Source organism: Varroa jacobsoni, unplaced genomic scaffold (assembly GCF_002532875.2).
Source record: "Varroa jacobsoni isolate VJ856 unplaced genomic scaffold, vjacob_1.0 scaffold_1451, whole genome shotgun sequence".
Classification (NCBI taxonomy): domain Eukaryota; kingdom Metazoa; phylum Arthropoda; class Arachnida; order Mesostigmata; family Varroidae; genus Varroa; species Varroa jacobsoni.
Window position 1 is genome coordinate 117,849 of NW_019214353.1, and position 26,382 is coordinate 144,230.

At 45.1% G+C, this 26,382-nt stretch overlaps 1 protein-coding gene and 3 long non-coding RNA genes across 4 annotated transcripts; 2 read left to right on the plus strand and 2 right to left on the minus strand.

Annotated features, from left to right (window-relative positions):
* Positions 1-459: 459 nt before the first annotated feature.
* LOC111270178 (uncharacterized) lies at positions 460-7,579 on the minus strand. Its single transcript, XM_022850245.2, has 2 exons — positions 7,433-7,579; positions 460-3,449 (listed from the first exon to the last, which is right to left on the minus strand). Exons 1-2 carry the CDS (start codon positions 7,456-7,458, stop codon positions 3,014-3,016), a joined length of 462 nt encoding a protein of 153 aa, XP_022705980.1. The 5' UTR covers positions 7,459-7,579; the 3' UTR covers positions 460-3,013.
* Positions 7,580-11,279: 3,700 nt separating this feature from the next.
* Positions 11,280-18,023, plus strand: LOC111270180 (uncharacterized). The gene is made up of 2 exons (XR_002686191.1): positions 11,280-11,571; positions 15,497-18,023. It is a non-coding gene; the product is annotated as an uncharacterized LOC111270180 (long non-coding RNA).
* On the minus strand, positions 16,882-23,222 carry LOC147752155 (uncharacterized). The gene is made up of 2 exons (XR_015314880.1): positions 23,135-23,222; positions 16,882-16,967 (listed from the first exon to the last, which is right to left on the minus strand). It is a non-coding gene; the product is annotated as an uncharacterized LOC147752155 (long non-coding RNA).
* Positions 23,223-24,288: 1,066 nt separating this feature from the next.
* Positions 24,289-26,029, plus strand: LOC111270179 (uncharacterized). Its single transcript, XR_002686190.2, has 2 exons — positions 24,289-24,382; positions 25,715-26,029. It is a non-coding gene; the product is annotated as an uncharacterized LOC111270179 (long non-coding RNA).
* Positions 26,030-26,382: the final 353 nt, after the last annotated feature.

Consider the following 26,382-nt stretch of genomic DNA (forward strand, 5'->3'; position numbering starts at 1 on the left):
ACTTCTATTTAGGCCAATCACATGGCACAGCGAAGGTGTCCTCATCTTGAACATCGCCACTAGAACAATTGATCTATCAAAACATTCACTTATAATACCTTTTTATCTATATCCGTCTAGGGCATAACATTCTACTTCTCCATTGTCCTTGAATCCTTGGGTACTCGAAACAACCTATACTTCTTAACGGGACATTTCTAATCAGTTTTTACTGCATCTTCTAAATTTGCGTTTTTACTAACGTGATAATGGACATGTATTATTCATGACTGACGTTATAATTACCTCACCTTCTATTCTCAACCGTAAAGCTTTAGACTCGAATGTGTTCTCGCGTATGTAAAACCACGCAGCTTCAGTCACCATGTGGTCTTCCGACATACAATAAATACATCATCCTTCTCGAACCCACCTATCGTATGTAGGCATAACTCCAAACTACATAATAGAAAAGACGTATTGTTTTTTTTTATTTATTTATACAGTTGTGTACTGACCCGCCGGCCACCCCGAAGCTCGCGCGGGGTGGGAGGATAGGGCTTTCTCTTCTTTATCTGTATTTTATACATGATGATGTCTACCAGCAGCCACCCTACTTGATTGGTCAATGGACAATCTCCTCTCTCGCGGTTTATGTTGAGAGTCGAGCGTCGTCGTTCCACCGAATCGAATCCTAACCACACGCACAGGACATGAGCCCCGTGAAGTGTACCGGAGCAAGATGTGCTTTTCCACGGGAAAAACTTCCCGTGAAGCGGCGCGTCAACGACGACAATATTCCACAATAAGGTGCGCATACAGAAATGGTAGTGAAGTGCATAAACCTGGCAACCGTAGGTCGATACTAACCTCCGCTAGAGAATATAACATGTTAGCCCAAGACGCACACGGCTTCGTAAAATATCTTCAGTCATTTCGTCCTCAGTCATTTACATGGGTCGTTTTTCTCGACAAACACCAGCTAACAACTACTTCGTTATTCCTGTTCTGTCGTTTCGCTCGGCCTCGCCAATGTAATCAGTGATTAAACTTCCGCTCGCCTGAATCTCTTAAGCGATGGCAGAGCGCATGCGTCACACCGCCGCCTTCCAGCATCGATGCCACAACGATGAGAAGCCATGCTCCTATAAAATCGACAGGCGATAGTTGTACTTCATTCAAGGTGGTCTCGTAGTTCACTCTTTTCAGAGCTCGCCCAGAGTAATTAGGCATTGCGAGTGACGGGGCCGAAACGAGATGCTCAACATTGCGATTTTTCTCATTGAGACTGACTGGTCTTTGTAGTCAATCATATAGCAAATATGGTTCAGTGATTATGGTAATTATAATAGCAATAATAATTATAATAGTATCGACGCAATCGTTGCCGGTCTTTGTCGATTTCGGCAGCTGAAGCCATCGTTGATATATTCCCGCCGATTTTAGAAAAACTGTCTGGCTGAAGAAGGTTTTAATAGACGACATGAACTGTGTACTCGTTGCTGTTGTCGGACACATTTTCTCGCCGCCTTTTATTGCCAATGCCGATATTTGTGTTTTTAGAGTTGTAGATTTCGTTGTTCTCCATATAATATATAGCTGGTGTTCATTTTTCGAAAGTGTTTTAGTGAAGCGATAACTGATAGTTGTAATACAGTAGTTCTTCAATAGTAGATCATATTACGGTTGTTATTTTTGTTGCCTGGTTTATGATGTTCGTTGTTCTTGTTGACGGTCGTTATTGTTGATGTGGTCGTCGTCGTCGTCGTCGTTGTTCCTGTTAGTAATTATGGTCCTTAGCAGTGGTGGTTGCGGTATTCTTTATGGTGGTGTATTGTAGTAGTGAGAGAACAAACGAATGTACAAAGGGGGCCGCCCTCCACGCCACCTAGCGGAACCTGCTTTAGTCAGCACAATGAACAGTGCCCCGTGCACGTCGGCGTCGGACACGCGGGCGGCACACGCCGAGCGAAAAAGAATAAATTACCGCCTTACACATTTCTCCTCGTCGTCGTCGTTGTCGTCGTCATCGTCGTCGTCATCATTGTCGCGTTCTTGATTTCCTTTTCTATTCCTTTTCCTTTTGCAATATCATAATCATAATCATTATTATTACCATCGTCGTCTGAAGCGCGTTCCTGCGTTCTTCGTCCGTCGTGTAAATGTTGACTGTCGTCAGGTTCTAAATAGGGCTTTGATAGCCCGACCCGAACCATCCGAATGTCCGTATGATGTTCGTCTGTATATTATGTACGTGTATCATGAATAATAGTGTGTTACATTATTTTAACCTTCACAATACTACTAGCTCATTAATATCATAATATCTTCATCACCGTCTCCTCCACCTCTTAGTCCATCCTTCATCCTACAGCACTCATCATTTTAACACTCGTGTTTGTTGCTCGCTTTAATTAATTTTAGTTAATCGTTCAAACTCTCCCCCTCGTCACCTGTTCTTCGTAACTTCTTCGGGCTCCTAGACATGCGCGTTAGTATTATTATTATTTCACAATCGGCAATCTTTTACATGTATATATATAAATATACACTGTAGGAGCGGGCGTAATGTGTTAACGTATTATATATGTATATAAAGAAGGCAAAGATGAGACTAGGATCCGAGGGAGCTTTTTTTTTTTAGAAATTAACTTCTGTGTATTCCTTCTATTAGTCTGTGTGTTTGTCTTACTAATAAAGACGACTTCGGCAAAGTTTGTGTCTGTGTGATGAAGTTCCTAACCGTTATTTTTTCTACAGGACGTCATTGGTATTATCGTTATCTCTGTGAATCATGATAACGCAGATGGTATTTGGCTCTACAACGCAGGTATCGCTGCGAAAGGTTATTACTGATTTAAAGTTTCTGAGGGAAGGAGACGCTTGTGTGTGCTCACTTGATAATTATTACATTAATACATGACGACCGCCTACAGTGTGTTCCATTAGAGGAATAGTGGTATGTCAGATGTGTGTGTGTCAAATGTTGTCTTTTGTCTTGTGTATGTAGGTAAACGCTTGATGTTGGTACTGTTTAGGCATCATCGGCGGCAGCGGCGGCTTCGGCGGCTGGTGTCGAATCCTCGCTGGCCTCTTCATCGGGCTTCAGTTTTTTAGCCGGCGAGGCATCCTCGCTGTCGCCAGATGCGGGGCGCTTGTCACCATCGCCAATTTCTGCAGCATCGCCGTTGGTTTCCTCTTTGTCGCCTTCGACGGCGTCGTCAGCCTCATCAGCCTCATCATCTTCGTCGTCGTCTTCGGCGTCATCAACGGTGTCCTTATCTTCGCCGTTCTCCTTAGCTGCCTCGGCCTCCTTGCTCTCCTCCGTCGATGAGGGCTCCTTGTCCTTATCGGCCTCGGTTGCCTCAGCGACGTCCTTGGCTTCGACGTCAGCGGGTTTCACCTCCTCGGCGGCCTCGTCTCCAACCTTAGTGGGCTCGGTCGGAACCTCTTCAACGGGCTTCTCAGTGCTGAGGGAACGCAAAAAGAGCAGGACGAAGCGGGTTAGCTAAATCCGGAATCGAATGTCTGATGCACAAACAAGTAATTAAGTGCCAAGTATTTTCTAACAAACCAACGTAAATATAAGGAATTAGCTTGTATGTCGTTGATAAGCATTAGGTTTGTTTTAATATTTTTAGTACTCTAAATTAAAGAAGTACCTCGTCACGCATCATTTTCTTCAGCATGAGTACGCGACAAACAAGGAAAACGGCAAAATCTATATAGGGCGCTCACTTGTGATTAATAGCAAGAACAGCAGTGACTCTCGGAACAAACGGTTGTAGAAGAAAACCGCCTAAATGACCGTCCTCTCGTCCGCGCCCCTATGTCCGCGCTGATATGAAAACCGCAAAATTATCATTGCGTATCAGCAAGAAAAGGTTCAGTCGCGTCGCAGCCGCAACTTCCGTTGCCTAGTGGTACCGTAGTGGCGGCAGGGTTAGGAGAACGTTCGCAAGCAAAACTACGTTCACTGCAAAATAAATGCAGTCGCCGTGACCTCTCATTATCTTCAGCTCTGCGTCCTTCAGTTGTTGGTGCTGTCGTCGCCGCTGCCTCTGATATGCTCGAGCTTTTCTCTACGAACCGACGACAAAAGCGAAGCAGCGCGACCAGTGCTACTTCTACTACTGTTGCGGGTATTGAGAAAGACTCCGATCGATGGCGGCAGTCACTGAATTGCTGTGAAACAAAAGTCTACTCTTCCTCTTCTGCTAGCTTTTTGATGATGCTGCGATGATGTCGAAATATGAGCGAAACGACAACTGACCCAGCAATAAAGGAAAGAAAACAGGCTCGTTTTTGAGGTTTCGCAGAGTCATGGATACAGCTGTAGTTGTTGGCTGCCCATCCGCTGGCGAGGTGCATAGCGGAGCAGAATGCCGGATAGAAGCATAGACGACGGATATTGACCTCGTCTAGCCGATTCTAGTACCATTTCTGTTGGCTGTGAACGGCACAGGTAGCCGCGGAAGGTCCGCCCTACTGCCGAACGGTCGACAGACCCAGACACCGAAAAACGACTGCGACAACGCAACATGGACAAGGCAGCCAAACATTAATGAGCCAGGTAACGTCGCGGCAATGAAATTGCGTCGCTTGCCACCGGCCAGCTACCAGTAGCTGTTGCTCCACGCACATCACCATCACAACAACACCAGCATTGGCAACGAGGAAGCAGCACTGGCGGGAGGGGCAAGAGAAGCAACGGCATTATCATCATCATAGGCGTCGTGGCCATATCATCATATACCTTTGCTGTATAGCACGCGGCGCAACGACCACTGTCGTCGCCACCACTACCACCAGTAGCGCCTATCGTTACCGCCGTTCTACTGCTGCTATAGCTCTTCGATTGGCTCACGCCGCTCCGGACGCCTTCAGCTCGCCGCGTAGAACCATAACAGACGACGGCCATCTTGGATTACGAGCGAACGGAGCGCGCCAAGCGAAGAGGGAGGCACAGACAGAGCAGCAGGCACGCTGTGCGCTGCTGCTGCTGCTGCATCAGCAGCCAAAGCTAACCAAGCGGCTATAGCTGCCACCGTTGGCGAAGCTGTCGCTGGTATTGCAGCGGCTTAACCACGGCGGTTCGCGATGGCGCCAGCGGCGCCGGTCGCTGGCCAGCAGCCTCAACCGCAGCAGGCAATAAAAGCTGCAAGTGATAGCGTTATGCCATACCATGCTATACCAACAATAACCATTACTACTGCTAGTTGAAGCAGCGACGCCGGCGGCAGATCGTTCGCCCACCTGGTACCACCGCCCGGTGGCGACCACTGGGCGGGCAACCGAGGCCGCAGTCGCAGGCGGTAAGCGGAGGCGCATCACCAATCACACCGTCGCCGTGTTCTATGGATTCTTTTGGCCAATGCCAAGACGACGACGACGACGACTGAACTGGTCCTCGCCATCACTCGCGAATACAAAAAACATGATAAAAGCTCAGTCTGACTCGCGTTGCCCCACCAAATGGGGAACAACGAAGAATTCAGGGGCGAAAATGTGAACGAACCGGTGTGTAAATGAAGTCTCCTCATAACACTCAGTAGTGCACTTAACTGATCAGTTCAACGATTAATGACTTACCGCGAATTTACTGGAATCTATGTAATAATCACTAATCAGACTCCCTCTCGAATAAATAAGTTAAAAGTGACATATAAAAAGCTTGAATTAAAAGTGACATTAATACGTCACGGGGACTTGCCCGCGTGACGCTGCATTAACTTCAGTAATTATAGGTACTAAAAAACACTATCGAGAAAAGCATACAGGGGGAGGTAAGGAGCAAATAGTGGAAGGTTGGGGGGACGGGATGAATAAAGGCGTAGAGAGGACGAAGTTGTGGTAGCATCGCAGGGGCACGGGACAGGCTTCGGGGTCGGCATGTGGGTACAAAGCAAAATATGGCGGGAAAATTTGTTAAAAACATACCTACGCTATCAAGCTATTCTCAGTACTAATTATTGTATGTAAATGATTATCCTAACAACGAGGGAGTGAACCATAAGTCTAACCGACAACTTTATTAAAGTTAAGTCGCACAAAAATAGTGTATTACGGCAAAACGAAGCTGCTGTGGAATTCAAATCATTTTGGAATTAACTGCCAGTACGGACAGGACGAGCAATACACATCAGGTGCGCAAGCATTTACACAAAGATACGATAATTATTCACGTCTGTCACTGTATGTCTTATGTCATTTTCAACGGAAAAACGAACGAATGCAATACCACGCAGTGCCACTTCCTACGCATGAAAGACTTATGGCACATAAGCCTGATTGATATCCGCCCCCCTACCCCCACAAAAATGACCCCCTTTCATTACGATTCGTACTGTTTTCAAGGCTTTTTACCATACGCGCATAGATATACACGTTGCTTATACCTCCAGAGCCACTGGTTTACCGATACTGGCGACTACAAATGGAACAACAAGCATCCAATTTCTTCCTGAGCAGAATTTAACATCAGAACGGCTAGCAGCAGTTGCCGCTGATGCTATTGGCGCTACGCCGCGCCGCGCCGCCATGGAGCACCCAGGCAGGCAGGCAGGCAGACAGGCAGACAGACAGACAGACAAGCGAACGAATAAACGAACGATGGATTCTGCTGCTGCTGTCGCTGCTGTAGGGAAACTCACGCCCCCTCCCCCACGTCCGCTTGGCGCCAATCTTTCTCCAACGTGCCCCTCCCCCCCCCCAAACAAAGAGGGAACTGGTTAGTCGAGTCGGTAGTCCACTCTAGTTGGCTAGGCCACTCGCCGAACCAGCTAGAATTCACCCGTACGTCTCTCGTAGCCCTAACGTTAGCATCATGCAATAACTCGCTAAACAACCAGCTCTAGCCATAGGCTACGCAGTAAGCCTGCTCAAAAGGGGGTGGTGGTGATGATGGTGGTGGTTGTGGTGGTGGTAGTGGAAAAAGGGAAGGGAACGGAAGCGGGCCAGAGAGAATACAGATCTCCTGTTGTCGTCGTCGGTCAACACAAACAAAAACTTACCAGAACATTTATTACTATATTGTACGTACAAGGAATTGGCTAGAAAAACAAGCGGCCGTTCGTTGTTGTCTGTCGATCAACCGGTAGCGACGCGGTGTAGCAGCGCAATTGCGATGGCTGGCTAGCGCCACTAAACGGGCGTGTTAAAAACGTGACACAGGCAGGGGAATGTTGCCTCCTGAACTCACAGCGTTTTTAGGACACCACACAAGGAGAGCCACGAGCTGGACAACAGCAAGTTAGCTGTTACAGCCAAAGCTCGTTGTCACAGGCACTCAGGTCGGTCGTTAGTCGGTTGTCGATTCGAACCTATATTGCCAGAACTGGTGTACCGGCATTTCGCGGCGCAGCTTAAAAATCACCTAGAATCACGGCGACAACGGCGTACACGACATTGGCAAGGTGCGGGGAAATCGTCACAAACAAAGAAACACACATACCTCTGACGAGAACGGGTGGCCGGCATGATGACGACTGTAAGTTGTTGTTGTTGCTTGTGCGCTGCAGCTGCGTAAAGACACGAGAAGATCCTGTCCGATCGGCGGCCGGTGCTCGAGTGAAAGCTAACGCCGTGAGAGCTACCCGCGCCTCAGTCAGCCCTCTCCCTCGACCTGGCGGTGGGGGCGCCACTGTCACCGAAAATGCCTCGATTTATGCTGTTTTTGACTGAAATTTGGTGAGTTTATTCGATTTTACTACTGAACTTATCTCTCCGATGCTCAGAGATCATGTTGACATTAAAATCATGTGAGATTTTTTTGGTTTTCTACGGGTTTCATGTAGGATCGCATTTTATCTGAAATTCGATTTCGGCCATAATTCTTGCTGTGAATTGAATTATGGATTTTTTCTGGATCAGACGCGCGCAAAAACTTTTCAAAATTTCAAGTATTTCATAAAAATCGAATGCTGACCGGCATGTCAACAACCTGTGGGCGGCCGGCAAAACCTGCGTGGCGCGATTTCGTCCCGCCATTCTAGCGGTCGCGTTGTGCTATCGAGCACACCAAATGGCGCCTGCGCATTCCGCCAACGGGTTCGTAAAGTGGGATGGTAGCGTACTTTTCGATGAGTTGATTTATCTTGCGTCGGAGCGGGTCGTCTTAACGCACGCGTCTTATGGCAGGGCGCTAGGTTGGTTTGTCCGTCTCCGGTGAGTTGGATGTGTGAGTGTATCAGTAAAGAAGCGAAGCGCGCGCCAACAGCCGAGAGTCGGTGCGGTAGTGCGGTCATCGCGCGCTGCCAATTTTCTACATAGCAGCAACTAGATAGAAACGCCATACAGCGCATTCACCAGGACAGGCGGATAGGAATGCCCGTATTGCTCGTGCTGTTCTTGTGACCGATCGCTTTCAGGAATTGATATTAGATGGCGACGACGACGACGATGGCAACAATAACAAGCTAGCACCTGCCGAATAAGACAATGTAACCGTTCGCTGTTCATATTCTATCCGGTAGCAACGCTGCGTATTAAATGATGCTACTACCTTGTTCGTTGCCCGCCCTAGCGCGCTCCGTAGTGGTGGCTTCCCATAGAAATGGTAGCAAGTCGGGCCAAGCGCGAGCGAACAGTGATCGTTGTCAGCAGCAGCAGTGGTAGCGGCAGCTGAACTCGCGACGCAACAAACGACAGAAGCAGCAGCAACATGAGCTGATCATGGTCTTGCTGCCACAGAAATGCTCCGTTCGTTCGTCCATGCGTCCGTCCGTCCGTCGCTCGCCCTACGCCGTGCAGACACCCCTACTCCTAAAGTTCGTATAGTACGACGAGTAATGCCACTTTGCTGTGCCAGTCTCGCTGTGCTTGTCAATCTGTACGGTATGTAGTGAGCTTTTGCAGATTCTTATTGCATCGTTTCGCCGCCACAGAAATGAGTTACTTGGCCAGCCAACATGCAGGCCGCATGATCGTTGGTTTTTCTAGCGCGCTCACGACGATAGGAACAGCGACACCAGCGCCGGACTTAGCCAAAGCTAACGAGAGAGTGTGAAGGCCGCAAAACGTATTATTGTCAATTGTTTCACGGGAGAAGCTGTACACGCAGCATTGACAATGGTCGTTGGTGCGAGTGCGTCAGAATACTATATAGTATATCGTTGCCATATGTACAGCGCGCGACAAACCTATTTTGTCAGCCTTGGACGACGTGATGCTTTACAGGTTATGGGGTGACGGATTCTCAAGATGGTGATCGACCAGCGAACCATAGTCTCGCACCCGAGCCAAAATCCGCTTAGCTCTTGTAAGGGACTGCTCAAAATGGCGCCAACGGGGTGGCCGCTGCGGCGGTAGCGAGGATCCGCCACCATCGCTCCCGCTGGGGTGAATGCTCCGGCCGAGTGAGTCAGGAGAGAACCGAATGAACCAGCAAAGCGGGAGTCGACTTAACCAAAGAAAGGAACTGAGTCGTAAGGGTGGCCGAGAGCTCCGAAAGTGGGGAACGGGGTAGAGGTAAAGGGTGAAGGGGAGATGGGACAACGATCGTTCGAACAGCACTAGTGACAGCAGAGAGACAATGCGTTTAAAAGCGAGGGCAACAGCTGTGGCAGACAATCAACCATCAGCCCTATTTAGCAATGCATTTGTCTTATCGTATATATATATATATATATATATATATACATATATATATGTTTGTGTCAGAACTCCGTTTCGATACCGCTAGCAGCAACGACGATAAGTAGATAGTAGACGATCAAAGATCCAACCACTACTTCAGGTGTCTCGCGGGCTACCGTCAAATGATTCTTTGTTTAATATTCAGAATCACAGACAATATACAAAAAAATACACACGAATTCTAGAACTCGAACACAGGTTATACTTTTATACACAAAACGCTGCAATATGCCTTTGAACATTTGTATAGAATATTAAGTATTGTTTGAATAGCGGTGCTTCGGGTTAATTGGGCTAACAAGCGCTGCGTTCTCTACTGCGCATCTTTCCTATAACAGAGACATCCACCACTTGCGGCACTTGTCTGGCCGCGAAAATATAGGATCTGAGATAGACCGGACGCAGGGCAAGAAAGAGCAATCATTAGTATTGCTGAAATATTCCTATAACAATTAGAAGATGGTAACCATGACGCATGGGATGTTTCCTAGTTACATTGGCGGCGCTGTGCTTTCCATAAAACTAGGTGAGCTACGACGCTCTGTGTAGGACTACTGCCGCTCCTATACGGTGTAGTGCGTACATATCGGACCACGCGAACGTATGAAAGAGATGATGCCCTTCCAGAACGGTACCGATTGCGTATTATCGCCAACCATCGTTTCACCATCGTTGAAGCGGCATCGGCCGCAATGTGCGACCGACTTTTTCCTATGAAATTATCAAGGGGGTGAAGCAAATGTGACGATTCACTCGCTCCGCAGATATCGACCGATTGCGACTGGTGCTCGTCATCGTGGCCTGTACGTCGGACGAGAGCAAGGTGTTGTAGAGGTAGTGCGACGGCTCGGTGTGTTCTTGCGTTTTGGCGCTATACCACTTGAAGCTGATGCCGACGGTGGTGCCATCGCTGCGTGGATCGCCCTGCCTTTTACCAGGAAGCCCGCAACTGTAGCGTCTACCATCTTTGAAGGCCACAGTGCAGCTAGCGGCACTGGCAACTGCTCCTGTTTTCTCTCGAAGTATCGCTCTCGTGCCGGCTTCCTGACAGGCCGCAGAGAAGACAACCACGGCGTCGCCTACGAACGGCGTTCTAAGCAACCAGGGAAAAACAACATCGTAACAGTAGTTGTTGCGAAAGTGATCACTCGCCGCAGCTGTTTTCTTCTTCTGATGTGTTTTTGTCCTGACAGAATCACGCGACCTGGCTGTGTACCTATCGGTGGGGATGCGTGTTCTATATACGGACTTGCCTGGTCAATTGTTTGTGCAGCTTGTGAAGCATAGCTAACCCGCGCAGCCAGTAGCGTCGGCGTTAGCGTCGCCCTTCACCGCCACCGCCACTCCTATAGCGGCTGCCCGTGCGACGCTTCCTTTGTGATTGTTCAACTCGTCGTTTTGTCTGACGACGGTCCTGGCAGCGGCCAGTTATCACGCGGATCCCCTGCCCCTTTGTGGCAGTAGTAGGAGTGTAGCAGCTGCTGTTGCAGGTAGCAGTTCGGCGGCTCAGCGGTGTTCGCTGCGTCTTGTTAGCGATGACGACAACTACAACTACGGTTAGTAACAGAGCGGGAAACGAAAGCGGCCGGTGGCGCTCCTACCATCCACTACCCGCCACCGCCACGTCAACCACTACGATACAACCGTCATCAGTGAGCATCAGCGTGCAGTTCTCCTTTGCTTTCGCGTAGTTAGCCGTGATCGCGCTTACTGTCGTTGCTGCCGCTGCTGTTGCAGCTGATATTCTAGCAATAGTGGCATTTCTAATGTTCATTCAGACTTGCCCTGTTGCCATGGCTGTCGGTCTGTTTCATAAGAAGTTTGGAGCGGGTGGTCGCTCGCTGTAAGTCATACGAGTAGCGGAAGTTAAGAGTAGGAGCACCGGCAACAGTGGCAGGCTGAGGCGGTGATATAGTGGTGTCGGTGTATTGCTAACTGCTGCGATTGAGATAGGAGGTATGATTTGCTGCTTGTGCGTCATCATTAGTTGTCGTCCCGCCACCTGCCGCAGTATCGGCTGTTCTACTACAGCTGGTGCCGTTGTTAATGATACCACCGTAAATGCTGTTGCCTGTTAATGATATTGTTGGTGTTTCACTATCACTCATGCATGAAAAAGGTCATGTGTGCGCCCTTCAAGCCTCTGTGCCGCCTGGCTACTATTTTCAATGGCCTATGAATAATACGATTGCATGAGTGAAGTGAGCTGAGACTCACTTCGCCAAAGGTTTTGGAGATTTCGAGAGTGTGTGCTTGTTTGAGTTTGTTGCTGTTGGTGGCGGCGGCGGCCAGTAAAATGGCTGAAACGAAAAGCCAGCGAAATGAAGAATTTCATTTTTTGAATTAGGTTCGCCGCCCCGTGAAGTCTTCAGTTTGAGTAACGGCGGCGCCGCATAAGTTCGGCGCCGATGCTGCGTTGTCGCGCCTATTCTCGTAATTCTTCGCAGCTATCGCTGCTGTATCTACGTCTGCTACTACTACAACGGTGACGCGACCGCACCGGTTCATATTTCTGCCGCCGCCGCCGCGGCTGCAGTGGTTCGTCCTTTTGTACTGGTTGTCTGTGCGTGTCCTTAAACGTTGCGAAGGACTATTGGTACTTGGTTAGTACTCCTAGAACCCCCTAGCGCCATATAGGGCATAGTGACCCCTATGTTTTCGCAGATAATCACATAGATGATATGACGTTGAAATGAATTGGCGCGTATTTCTCGTGTTGCTGCCATTCCTTCCGGAGTACCTCCCAATGACGTTTGATGCGTCACCTCGTAAACTCACGCACCTGCTGCCGCTAGATCATTATCTAGTGCCGTACATATGGGGCAGGTGACACATGATTGAAAGGGGTGAGGAGGGAAAAGATAAATTTTTTTTGAGTGAAATAGCAAGATAAAAATCGTGCATTTGCTATTCATGTATGTTGATCATCCGAGTGCAAAATCGGAGAACGTATACGGATGACTATATAGCGTTGACGGCCGATATTCTTAGCAATAATGTTAAGTTTACTGCTTGTAACGCAAATAACATATATCTAAGCAAGACATGGCGGAGGGAAAGTGTTATTCATCGTAAAGTTTCATAGCGCACGCGTCTGTAGTCTATTGTCAGTATTCAATCAGTTCAACAATTTTAAGAAGTTTTCCCCATGAACATGACGTACTCGAACTGCGTGCTAGCAGTGCATCGCATCCAGTAAAGCCAATATCAAATATTCTCTTTCAATAGCAAAATCTTTATACTGCAAAGTGTTCCTAAAGGTGTAAGAAGACATTCCTTGATTTACTTGCTTATCTTGATCTATTGATATTGTAGTTGAGTGGAAGGTTGTAAGAAATCTTATAGTAAGATGGGAGTGTCCCATATCTAGGCACGATAAGCCACGTTTAACCGCGATCCATTATCCTACTAACATCGCAAGACGACGGAGTAGTAGGATGAATGATGAATGTCAGGTCAAGCTTGTCTGCACGTTCACATGGCAGCTATTCGTACTGTTATACCGATTTGCGGTATCTAGGTTCTGCCCTGTATGCTACACTATAGTATGAAGCAGTAATCCTCAGATCAATTAAGGATCATTATTGCATCTAGTTTCCCCCACTATAGCTAACTCGGGCCTTTCCAGGCCTATGCATCCGATAAGATAGCATTTCTCGTTTTTAGCTGTAGCAGTTATACTCGGCCTTATTGTTGACCAACCAATTCGATCAAGTCCACGCGGGAGACCATGTATTCACTCTACAAGTGGCTCATTATGTTCGTCGGCTGTGATTACCTCCGAATATCGCTGCTAAGAAAAATTTTCAGTTTTGCTAGGATTCGAAGGGGAGGAAGAGAGAACACGGGGGAGGATTAACCGATGTTAACATGGTAGTTGGTAACACGTACCGGCGACGTTAGAATCAGTGTAGTATCTGTTCACCTTACGCCCGTTCATTATGAATCCTAGGGTGCATATATACATATCTATACATTGTGTATATGATATTTAATAGTTGGGTTCTCTTCAAAGAGATCATTGTGAATAGTAGCTATGCTTACGATGCTACCATGGACGGCTTAATAATAGGGTGAGTGAGACGTGTACAAGCTGAAATATTTTGATCGCAAGGTAAAAGAAAAAGTCTCAAGGCAAAATGCGAAGTTACAAATTGCATACAGGTTTTTTTTTTGTCATATAATTATTAATTCAATAATAATTAGGACATTTACGCATCAAGCCTTCGTTGTAGTACACAACGTACTTCGGTAAGAACATTGCACAAGGCTAGACTGCGTTCAAGAGGCAGCTGAAAGTATAGAAACTGCCTGCTATTCTAGTGCTCTTCTTCGATCTTTATCCTCAGTTACATACAAGAAAGCGTTCATAATGCTAGACAAAGTTGACAGATAGCTTTCTTTGTGTGTGTGTGTGCGTCTGGGTGTGTGTGTGTATATAACGGTGTGTTTTCTATGGCTGCCAGACCGGTACTATAAAGCTAGCAAATGTGGCATCGAAACAAGGTCGATAGTAGGTAGAAGCGTATGGTTACTGAAGGCCGTGAAAAGTATTGTCGAAAGCGTGAACGATGTCGTTATAGATGGTCTCACTGGCGGAAAATCATCTGCCGGGTTGATGCCATCGACAGCGCTTTTATTGGTCGCCATCACCTGACGTCGATTAGCGCAACCCCCCTTTCTGCAAAACTGGAATACACACACATACACTCACACCGGACATACACACATCCAACTCAAAAACATATATACACACATAATTTTAAACTAGAATTTAATTTTTAAATGAAAACCCTTAATTAGCGTTACGGTCTTGTGACGTATCACGTAATAGCTTTAGCCTAGAGATTAGCGATCGCTCGTTGCTCAAGGGGCAAATATAGATCGAATAAAGTTTTTCACTTGTGCTTCATGAGAAGTAATGCTCTGCGGGGCGGTTTCAGTTGACGATGTGCGTATCTGTCTTGGCCCGCACAAGTTACGAACATAAATGGTATAAGTTTCTCTATCAAGGTTCTCGTCAATAGATCTAGATTTCAAAATGGACCTTAGCAGAGGTAATCCGCGAAAACCTAGATTGTGTGCTCTTGAAGTTTAGGCTAATCGTATATAGCGATTTTCCATTTCCGTTCGTAATATCTCTAATCAACCGCTGTCTGCCAAATGTATTTCTTTCATAGCCGCTGCTTGATCAGTCGAGCACTTTTCATTGCAATACAGCTTAGATGGCAAGTAATACTACGGATTAGAGTCAATACGTGTCTCGTGGACCCAGTCATTATGGGGAGAACTGGGGACATTATCAGTGGTATTGCCGGGACCATCGAATGCATTTTCACCATTTCCATTACGAGCCCTCTTAGACGCAACTAAATTTAAAGCCAAAGAATTGCTACTGATGTTTAAACGGTGACTATTAAATATAATAATCATTGATTACGCGCTGTTGTCTACATCGTCCGTAATATAATGTAGACAACTGTGGTAGACACTTGGAACCAGAAGGTTTTCGGTTTTAATCTTGATGTGCATATGCGAATTAATGGGGTCTTATACTTGTAAATTTCACAAAATCGTTAAACTTTGTACTTTTTTTTGCCAGCTTGTGGCAATACGTAAAATACTTGTTTTTAATAATATCCCTCCAGCTCAGAAGGATATAACGTACTTTACAGGTCTTCGTTTACTACCATTGACGTACTGAAAATAATGTTTACCTCAAATTAATCGATTAATAGAAAATTCAGCTTTACATCGACTTTAAGTGATCTGTTTCGCGTCGTACGCCACACATACATAATCTGTTTTGCGCCATATGCCACACATAGATAATACGTTTAACATTAACTTCGCATAACGCTTTTGTTCTACGGCTATCAAGGAGCGTCCAGCGACACAAATACGTCAGCCGGAAGACCAAGCAAGGAGAGTGGGCGATGCATGGATCGGTCAGTGCTGCAAAGTCCATCACTGCTGCTGTTGCTGCTGGTGTCACCAGCGTGGTTGTTCCGGCAGTTCGCTAGATACATTGCCACGTACATCATAGTACAATCATAGACTATAGAGGAAGAAACTTTGATCCGACTGGTTATCAGGTCGTTTCTGTTCTTTCGCCTTTGGGTCTTACTCCGTAGCTTGTGCTATCCCATAGGAGCAGGCCTATATACGATTTAACAGACTAGATATCTGCTTGCAGTCTCTTGCTCGCTATATCCCGTATCGCGTAATCGCGTATACGGATTTCCGCATTGGAGATGGAATACCGCATGCAATTACGCCTAATAAGGCACATAATAATATGCGAGCCCCCTTACGCCTTGTCCTACCAGAACGTTCAATTTGATATTAAGGTTTTATTCTATAGAGGCCTATTGCGGTGGTCGTCTGTATAGATGCTGCACGACGCCGGTCATCTGACTATGTGACATCAGTGAAAACCTGTTAAGCGTATAGAATCAAGCATACCGCTTAGAGAATATAAGGTTTGTGCACAGCGTTAATCGATTACACCTGCTCTAACAAAATGTGCAGTTCATACGACTGTTTCATGAAACATACGTTTATAGATTGATGTAGAGGCTTTTCAAACAAACAATGGGCTTACTCAAAAATTTTTCAGTTCAAAATGCAGTAGTATGTAGAAAACAACACAAATATTCAGCCTTACAACCATTACATTTGCTTGTCACATTACTCTTCGTACCTATTTAACTAATTCACAATATATATATTATAAAGTTTTAGCCTACAATGCGAGATGATTGACCTACCTGATTTTATCAGGCTGTATGCAAGAGTAAACTCGTGCGTTCAAACGCTATACAACCAATCAGTAGCTTACACGCACAGTAGATTTGGTTTTTATTACTAGACCTTCCCATGTTTTCTTATATAGTACTCACGGAAGACAATCGCATATTATGTGGGATAACTGCAACAGCGCGCCTCCGATGACTTTTCACGACCTGCTCGGCGCGTATCCATGTTTGCATCGAAGTGTCTCGGTGCGGTATGCCGCAGCGAACATCAGTGACGAAGCGGTCAGCAGCCGTTGGTTCAAATCAGTTGGTTCACGCAGGACTCTTCTAGATGAAACCCACTGTGGCATCCCGGAACTGCTGCGTTCTGCCGTCCGCAAGCCAGTCTAAGGGCTCTAAAGCCGCCACTGATACCACAAATGAAATAGCTTGCTACCACTGCAGCGGTTGCGTGTTGTTCCGTGCTATGTCTATCTCCACGTAGATGGACGTGCTTCGGTGTGCGGGCTCAGTTCACCTTTCCAATAGCCGCGACTGCAGAAGCCCCAAGGCTAGTGGACCACTTCAGTGGCCTGTCGCAGATAGTGGCATATTCTTATCGCAAAAAAGTAAAAGGGACACGAAAAGATATGTGAAATAGACGCACCAGTGATAACACTGGGAACAAATACCGTTTCTCAAAGATATTTTCAGTACTCAAAGATATTTAAAGATACCTATTTCAAAGAATAAACAATTAGGGTACATAAATGGCAGCTTAACATGAATGCATCAAACAAACATTGTATAAGATATGGTGGATGTCTAAGAGTTTGAGTAAGCGAAACTACCGCTACCAGACGGCCTTCATCGATAGAGAGATTTTGTGCTATTAAATTTAGGGTTCGTGCACGTTGCAAAATATTATTCCGTTTATCTTTACAGTTTATACCTGGGAATAAATATAAAAAAAAATAACCCAAATGCCGAAGGATATACATATTGGGATTGATGCGGTCAAATACTACTGAAGAAATACTATCATAGAAGTGTGTATCATGTCATAGCTACTGTCTCCTTATCGTATTATGCTATTGAACGAAAGCATCGATGCAGCATGACAGAGTAAGCTATTCATTTTACACTGAGACGCACAGATACATGTATGTCGCAGCAGCAGTAAAAAACTGCATAGAACTCAACGTGCGTTGCGAAATTACCATTTGGACTTGGAATATTTTTTCAACAATAATAGAAAAATAACATCTGAAAGTCTATAATCATTATTGCTATATAGAACCTTCAATAGGCCAACTTCATAGTAAATACACACATAGTAAATACATAGTAAATGTACACTACTGGGCAGCGTCGACTTCGCATCTTGTTCGCAGGAACAAGTGCTTTGTTCTGTACCCGCCAGAGATGTGAACCCAATCAAAAGGGATGGACGGTGAAAAAATCCAGTGAGAGTAGAACTTTGTCCATATCTTCTTTTTTAGGCGACGAAAAAGCGATGTTGGCGCCCAAGGCTTACCGGACTTAGTTTCAAATGAAGTTGTTCATTGTACTCCTAGCTCTGTTTCTAACAATCTGCGTCCGTCTCTGTTATAGGAATGCAGCTATGCTTGGTTCCATTGACAATAAAGCCCTGCAAAAGATCATGGCTAACTTTCTTGGTCTCTCTGTGTTAGTCCTAGTCATCCGACAATCGGGTAGGGGAAGCAGCGAAATATTTGGCACTACATCAGATCAAACCTGCCATTCCTAGTGGGTATCGCAAAGACTACAGGCATTCATTCGCAAACAGCCATTGCCTAGAAGGGGGTCGTTAGGGCCAACGACGTCGCTGAACATCACCTGCTTCGCGCCCAACAGCTACATGGTACCGTTATTGGGCCGGGTCAATACAGGAGCTGAATGTCCGGGTCAACGTAAGTCGTTATTTAAGGTTACGCCATCTCGTCGTAACGTATGAAACTGTTCGTGCTCATCGCTAAATTCAACGCTTAGGGAACGTTACAATGCACTGTGATTCATACGGTGCCCAATCCGATTTCTACCGCGTGGGTACCGCGTGGCTGGGTTTGGTTCCGAGATCTGTGTAAGGAGTTACGGTCGCAGACAGGTATAGCACGTAGATTGAACGGCTGTTGAAAGCCAGCGGCTTGGGCCCATCAACCCAAAATTCGCTACCGTTGTTCTACAGGCGACGATGGTGTGATATTGCGTGGCCCGCCCGAAGCAAACAGAAAAAAGGCGGACATGGATGGCAGCGTCTGTCCACATCGACAGTTCAGTCACCGGCCTGGTAGTGTTTTCTGTCGATGCTTCTGTCAAAGCAACGAAAACACAACAACGGCCGTTCTTTGGTATAGCATTTTAGAGCCCCTGTCTGCCCCTTTTACCGCCACCGCCGCTGCCCTCCCCCTTCTGCCAGGGAAACTTCTCGTGAGGGAGCGTAATGGATGGAACGGCGGCCTGACCGACGAACTTGTTGGTCCGACCCGTCAATACTATACGTATACAGGTATTATACCACGGACTGATAGCAACCTGAATCGTTGCGCTGATCGTCAGCCAAAAGTTACTTTTCAAAATAACAAACGAACGAATCAAGCTAACATAACTAGTTGGCCAGATTACGCACCGCATAAAACAAACGTCTACAGTGATGCTTCGTCGGTCTATGAAGGGCATCGGACATAACGGCAGTCGATATTTAGAACTGCTGGAAACAGTTGCCGACAGGCAAACAGATAAAAGACCATAAAGCAGTGCTCATTTTCCTAGGGAAACAGAAAAAAATCTACGATTACTTAGTCCTTAGGTTCATCATTTCTATTCACACCTCTCATACTCTCTGGACTCTGACTTTGAATTTGCATCGACTAGCAGTTAGTCCCACAGCGCTGTCCAACGAAACGGATCCAATGATATCTGTCATATTAACTCATCTTCTCTTCACCATATTATGGGTTCGTCCAACTTCGGCGTTACGCATATCAACCTCGACGCAGACTCATCGTCTCGTACAGCCGGGGCAGCAGGGAAACTGTGAGGAAAGAGCTCAGTTCATATAGTTTTGTAGGAACCTCCGTAACGAAAGAACGATAAAGCAGCCATGGTGGGTGCTGTATGGCAGACCATGTTATTGTTGTCTTGGTAGCGGTGGCAGCGTTATAACTGCAGCAGTAGCAGCGCCCGTAATATATATGTTCTTTAGAGGAAAACAACGCTTTCTGGTGTCGTCCACCTTCCCCGGAAGGCCTGTAGCTGCGAGTGGCCAACTGCCAGCCGGCCAGCCAGCGAAAGCATTATTGTCCTCGCCGCGCGGCAGACGCAACGTCAACGATGGCTGTAGGCATCGGTAGTGAGCAGTGATGGAGCCAATAAGCCGCACTGGTCGACGAAGCTACAACAATCTCCAGCAGCAGTAAACGGCTTATGTCGCCTTCACAGCGGAAGACCCTTGGTGTTGTATTGGCTGCTGAAGCAACCAACTCAGTCAGACAACCGTCGTTTTTTTCATTATGCTGTTGTCTGTGTTATGATTACAATAATATATCTGCGGCATGACCTGCTTGCTATGCTACTCGCCAGATTCAGGCCGGAAAAGAGGCTGGCTCAGGAGCGCTCAAGTATGATTCAAGATGGATCGCTTAAGATAGAAACCGGACCAGATCCAAACTGAACTTCACCATATACTTCGGCAGTTCTGCCGCTTTCCTTGTGTTGTGTGTTTCGTTGAAAAAATCACCGTAGGACAGAAGATAAAACATCACACATTCGTGCTATCCAAAGTCCTTGCCAGAACATAATAGTATAATCAGTAAAGATAACCATGTTTCAGGTATTACGAATCCGTTAAAATATTAAATATAATAATAATGACAATAATTTATCGTAGCGTTTACCTTACTAAAACCAAATCGTTTAAGTCAGAAAGCTTATTCCCGCCCAATTCCGCTGCACCTCTTCAAAAGTTTCAAGAAATCAGCCATTGCTATTGAGTACATCACATGCAAGTCGGGACAGAACGGCCCAGTCTGGCCACAAAGTGCCATAGGCGAGGTTCTCTGCTTGGCCGGCTGACTGGCATCCCTATTTGTTGTTATCTCCTTTCAACTTTATAAACATTCTGTTGTACATGTTACTTGTATTTCCTATGCTGCCGTTCGCACAGTAGACTCTGGTGCCCAAGCGTACTCTCAGTAGGGAGTAAGTCGTTTTCCTAGATCGCGTTTATTCATTCTTCAAACACACGAAGCGTCGTGTTGTTCATAAGATATCCAAAGTGCCGCTTCGGTCGTGGTCGTTCATGATGCTACCTTCTTTGAAACCATTAAGAGAAAACGAGGGCGGGAGCAGGGGGACCATCTTTAAGTTGGTGGGGTTTTTTTCGATATAAAGGAGAAGGTGCTGCCCTCTAGTACGCCAATTGGTAATTTGTTTTCAAATTGATTTGTGAGTAAATATGGATTCCAAAGGCTCGGTGAAATATCGAGAGGCTATGTGTCAATGAGTTTAGTGATTTTTATCGTCGCTTCAAGATAAAAAGTTTGCAATTTCTAAATCATCTGTTACTTGCACATTAAAGCTGATACCGAGCTGGATCGGATAGACACGCATGATCGTAGGCAAATTAATTCACGATACAAACTTATTGGTTGTTAAACGTTGTTATAATTATTTATTATTAGAATGTACGTCAAACGCTAGCTGAATTCATTTATCGCTGTCGTAACCTTATAACAGAACACGCAGCCGACGCAGCTCTAGAAGTTCGTTGAATATTTTAGTATACCATACTCTTCGTGCACTTACTTAACAAAAGGTGTGTATAAATTTTAATTGATGAGGTGGATAAGGCCTCGTGTGGTTTCACTATCGATAGGAAAACAGTTTAAAACGGCAACATAGTTCATACAACGCACACGAAAAAAGATCACTCTAATATGATCTCTTTTTGGATTATTCAATTTTCTGGAAATAAATAAATAATTAGACAGAAGTCATCATCTCCATTGCCGCCGTCCAAACAAAGGCAAAGAGAGCGTTGTTAAGCGACAAGCCAATATCATCATTAGCCACTTACGGCACTGTGCTTGCACGACTCGTAAAGCTGGGTCTGTTTAAGACTGGCCACTTATGACAACAGCGCCATCTAGTGCGCTAAAACCTATTGCATTTGATGCTTGAGCACCTACTACGAAGCCAAGGTCGCAGAAACGCCGTTGTTTCGGCCACTTAGCGGCAGCAGCAATCGAAGTATCGAATTGGGGTCGTTCCTTTACTATAGACTACGTGGGGTGGGATGAAGCTTTTGCAGTATCAGGGGTATAAATGCGTTTGTGCCTTAAACTCGTACAAGAGTAGTAATAGCGGCCGCGATAATAACAGTAGAATGTTGGCTTCGTCCAAGACAGGCCACAAGCGTGTTTCTCATTTTCATCTATAGGTTTCGTTCATACAGCAAAAGGCTGATTAGGAGAACTGGAAATTGACTAAGCTATTGTCGATGATTGACATTCATCTGTCGCTAAACCTCACGTGTACCCTTGTTTGCCTACAGATTCGTCCAAAATAACAATAGCATAACAACCGACTTGTGGATTGATTGAAATCTTAATTCGGTCACCGAATTTTCGTCAAGCGGTTTACATGCCACAGGGTACCCACGATAAGACATGATTTGAAAGAAGAACTTCATGTGCGTTTAGGTACACTCGACAGAGTTTACTAGAATAGTACATTCGGAAAAATTCGTTAAGCTATGGTATTCTATCTTGTTATTGAGATAAAGCAAACGCGTATGGGGCAAGAAACCTTTCGCAGCGAGTTCGCATGCGTTGCTGTAGTTTTCTCTCGAATAGCGTTATGTTTAAAAATTACGACCGTACCGGAGTCACTGGTCCGTCGGGCTATGTTCCACCATATATTCCGTAAGCTCTTGAATCTTTGCTTTCGTACGTAAGATTTGATAGCCACCGTTTATACGCGCATTACCGTTTCATCATCTAGCTTCATCTGGAAACGAAAGGCCAAATAGGTAAAGTGGTTGCATTGTGCAGACTATTCCAGCTGGTGACTCTAGGATACAGGCCCATGTTTCGTAAAAAAATATCCACCGTCGGCTTGTATAGTTCGGGCTTTCGTCTTTTCTGCAGTCTGTCAATGAATCCGACAAAACTATAAGAGAAACTGGGTATTCGAAACGTGCCGTCCAGCGTAACGGTTTGACTGCTCCGATTCACAATTTTCCCAGATCCTTATATCCATCACCTGTCCATATATATGCCAAATTGATTCCAAACGCTCCGTGTTGTTAAAACCAGTGCTACATGGGCTTGAATCACTATGTTTTTGAGTTGAAAAATACTCAAACATGCACTGTAAATCTTCGTATATCGAATACATAAATACGGTGCAGCTGTTAAATGAGCACGTGCTCTTGAAGCTGGTACTGATGTGGCAGCAGTTGTTTTCGTTTTCATCGACAAAGATGTACAGGGGTAGTGGGGAAACTTTGCATGTCAATGGCACAGCACGACCTAACTAGCTAAGGTGTTGTTTGTTAAAGAACCTCTCTTGCAACTAACGGCCTTCGTTCAAGAACCTCAACCTGCACTCATAACAGCTCCGATTAGTCAGCCCACGCGCATACATACACAACATGTGTCAATAAAGCAAGTTAAGTGTGACTGCAACGGCGATGTTGCGAGAAGATGCCAGAGTGTGAAGCCAGCACTGTGATGCGACTGTGTCCCCTATCGGCCTACCTGATTGCTTGTTAGCGGGGTCTGGCGAAGAGAAATAGGGATCGTTCACTTGGCGCAGTGCTTCATCTAGCTCGGTCAGCCCCATAGTTCTGCCTATGCTGAACGCTTACATGAATGGTCTCTAAATACTACAAGTAGTGTTGTGTTTGTATAGAAGTAGCAATATTAGGTTGCATCTTAGCTATATACATAAATAGAATGGTTGCGTATTAATGATTTGCCTTCACCGAGTTATTGATGAAACTGAAAAGCAAACATTTGTATAAAGGACGTTAATTTAAAAGATGGCGTTGTAAAAAATGTTTTTTTTTTTTTTATTTTTCGTCTGCTTAAAACACCTGAAGGGAAGTGTTTTTTCCGATCTAAATGTTTCATATGAATTTCTGCTGTTATACATGAAATAGATAAAAAGTAAGAGGGGTCAACAGAACACGAATGGCAATCCTGTGAAGCAGGAAAAAATGTAAACGATTATAAATCATTAGTTTTACATTATTAGGGATACAGGAAGGTTGCATGCTTTACATTGTTGTGTAGAAATACAATGTTTTGCCTAATGTGGCATGACTACATAAACTAGTTTTATTTCGTTCTCTAGTTTTGACTACCGGCATGATGATATGTCCAAGGGGTGTCGTCCAAAATATCGAATTCTGTATCGTTTTACCAATACAACTTGCAATATCCGCTAGCTAACCTAAAATCTACTGAAATTTTTGCTACCCCATATGCTTCAAACATTTTTTTCCACAGCGCGTATACTCCTCTCTTTAGTGTCACGTTGTCGGTGTATTCTGCTACTTGTATTAAGCGGCTACGGGCTGGCGCGCTTCACGATATCTAAGCAGACAACCAGACGGCTTGAGTGTTTTTCTAGGTATATTTATTGCACGAGTCCTAGTACAGACGAACAGACAGGGAGTAGAAGAGGAGGGAGCTAGGGGGAGATAACTATAAAACATGAAACTTACAGAGAGGGTCAAAAGCATGAATAAAGGGCTGGAATGAGTTCGACTGTGTATGGAAGAGTACATTGGTGCCTGTCTGTACGTCTCCCTGTTTGGTCGTGTCTGAGAGGGTGTATGTGGACGGTAAGTGAAAGAGGGTGAACAGCAGAGGAGGAGGGAGTCTTTGGAAAAAGGCCCTCTGTTGTATTTCGAAATGGAACATCAACAACCGGCGTGTGCTTTTTTTAATCCTTACGCGGCACGAGAGAGAGTGGTTCGCAGAAGCATCAGGAACTTGCTAGTAGGTTGCTCCAGTTCAGCATTAGGTTGACCGTCTCATGTCCTCATTAGCATTATAGCCTGCCAAAATCCTTTCATAATTTTTTTTTATAAAAATGCCTTGTAAATAGGTATGAGTGTTGTCTTGCTGTCACTCAGTTATAACATATCTATGTGTAAACATATGGTTAAGATTATTAGGTCGTAGGATTTAAATGAATATACACTAGAAAAGGAACGTTACTAAAAAGGAAATACTCGCCCTAACGTTTACAAAAATACGATCGCTTGTATAGTAGAACTATCTAGAAGGTCATAAAAAATACAGATAGTACGGTTGTCTGGCTTTTTTGACTCGATCCAATTCCTCTGTAATGACTGAAAAAAATGCACTAGATTTCTAGGAAACCACTTGGTCGAATGCTACATGAAAGGGAGTGATATAGGCCTATAGACGCTTTTTGCAAAAACGTCTCGGCAAAGGCGCATCCTTAGGTGGGCCTAGAGGTACTTGGTAATATGTGGGTGCGATTTGGTTCTGCAGGCGGATTCCCCACTTTTTAAGGCCCATTCATAGAAAAATCCTGGAACAAATCCTGGATATAGTGCTCTATCCGATGAATTTTTTTTCTAAAGAAATCAGACTGGGCCATATAAAGTATATACAACATGTGAAATTAGACACAGGCCGGAGGTTGATTTTCTATTGAGGCTGAAGAGATGTTAGGCTGCTATGACGGTTACTCGGTTGCACGTATAACAAGCGTGCTATACGTCCAAATACCTCACTCAATTCTTTCAACACAGGTTGTGTCTATGAAAAATGTCCCAATTCAATTGCTTTCTATAAGATCTCACAAATATTTGTAACGACAAAAATAGTTATATAACATCTGCGTTCTTCTTTTTTAACCGCAAAACATTCTAATAGATTACGCAACTAGTTATTGGTTTCAGATATGTACATGTTACCTAGAAAAGTTATTGGAAACATTCTAAAAGTTGAAAATTTTCCAAGTATTAATAAACTGCTCGAGATCATTCTTGGCTAGAATGTTTAAGTAGTCGTTGTCTTCATGAATACTCCAGTAGATAGCGCTGTGTCTTAGATTATTTATTATGTCTCTTTTCTTAGTCCTTAAAGCAAAAGTTGTGTGTTTCTCGAATAATTGTTTCAAGAGCCTCTGTATTGACCCAATTAATCAGTAGTCAGCCTGCACGTGTATTCACTGTTTTCACAAAAAGTTTTTTTATAAGAACACACGGATATAACTCTTCGAGTCTACTACATACCACTGCTACGATTATAGCTACAGCTACCACTGTTCTGATGGGTTTGTTGAACCTCGAGCAGAACAGGCGAGAGGCGGCGTGAAAAGATTTGAGCCGCGGCAGGGTCCTGGACCAGTTTGGAAGGCCTGGGGTTCAGGAGACGCTTGGCTGAAACAGGAGGAGCAGCTTACAGATGAGGAGAAGGTGGTTGTCCTCTTTTGGGGGAGCGAAAGGACGTTGCCGTTCTCTTTACTGTATCCACCATGAGCAACATGAGCACCACGCATCGATCAGCAAGGCATTGTCGAGCGACATCGGCGAGCGCCGCGAAGTAATCAGCAGCAGCAGAAGCAAGTCGGGCGCCAGCTTCGGCGTTTTGAGAGTCTTTGGAGCGAGGTTGTATACACTATGAATTTCTTAACGATATTGGCCACACATTCTCACAGTCATGTACTCTTTATGTTGGCTGCTTGGTTTTCTAGTTATTTATTATTAAATTTCTTATTAATTAACTAAAATTCGTTGAATATATGAATCGTTCGCGGAAGAAAAGAACTAAATGAACATTTAATATTTTGCTTCGTTTTGGCAATGTCAATAACGTAAAAATATATTTTGTTTACTGTATCCGTTAATTCATTCACATCAAAATAAACCTCTTTTTTTGACAGGAAGTTCACAAACTGGTGTTCATTTGGCTAAGCAGCATTAAGATTTGGTTCAAACATGTGGTACAGAAAATCAAAGCGC

What these genes read in the sequence shown, in the direction of transcription:
- LOC111270178 (XM_022850245.2), bottom strand. Translation starts at nt 7,458, where the DNA reads ATGCCGGCCACCCGTTCTCGTCAGAG. An exon ending in GCCACCCGTTCTCGTCAGAG is followed by an intron (nt 3,450 to 7,432) that starts GTATGTGTGTTT and finishes GCGTTCCCTCAG; the next exon opens with CACTGAGAAGCCCGTTGAAG.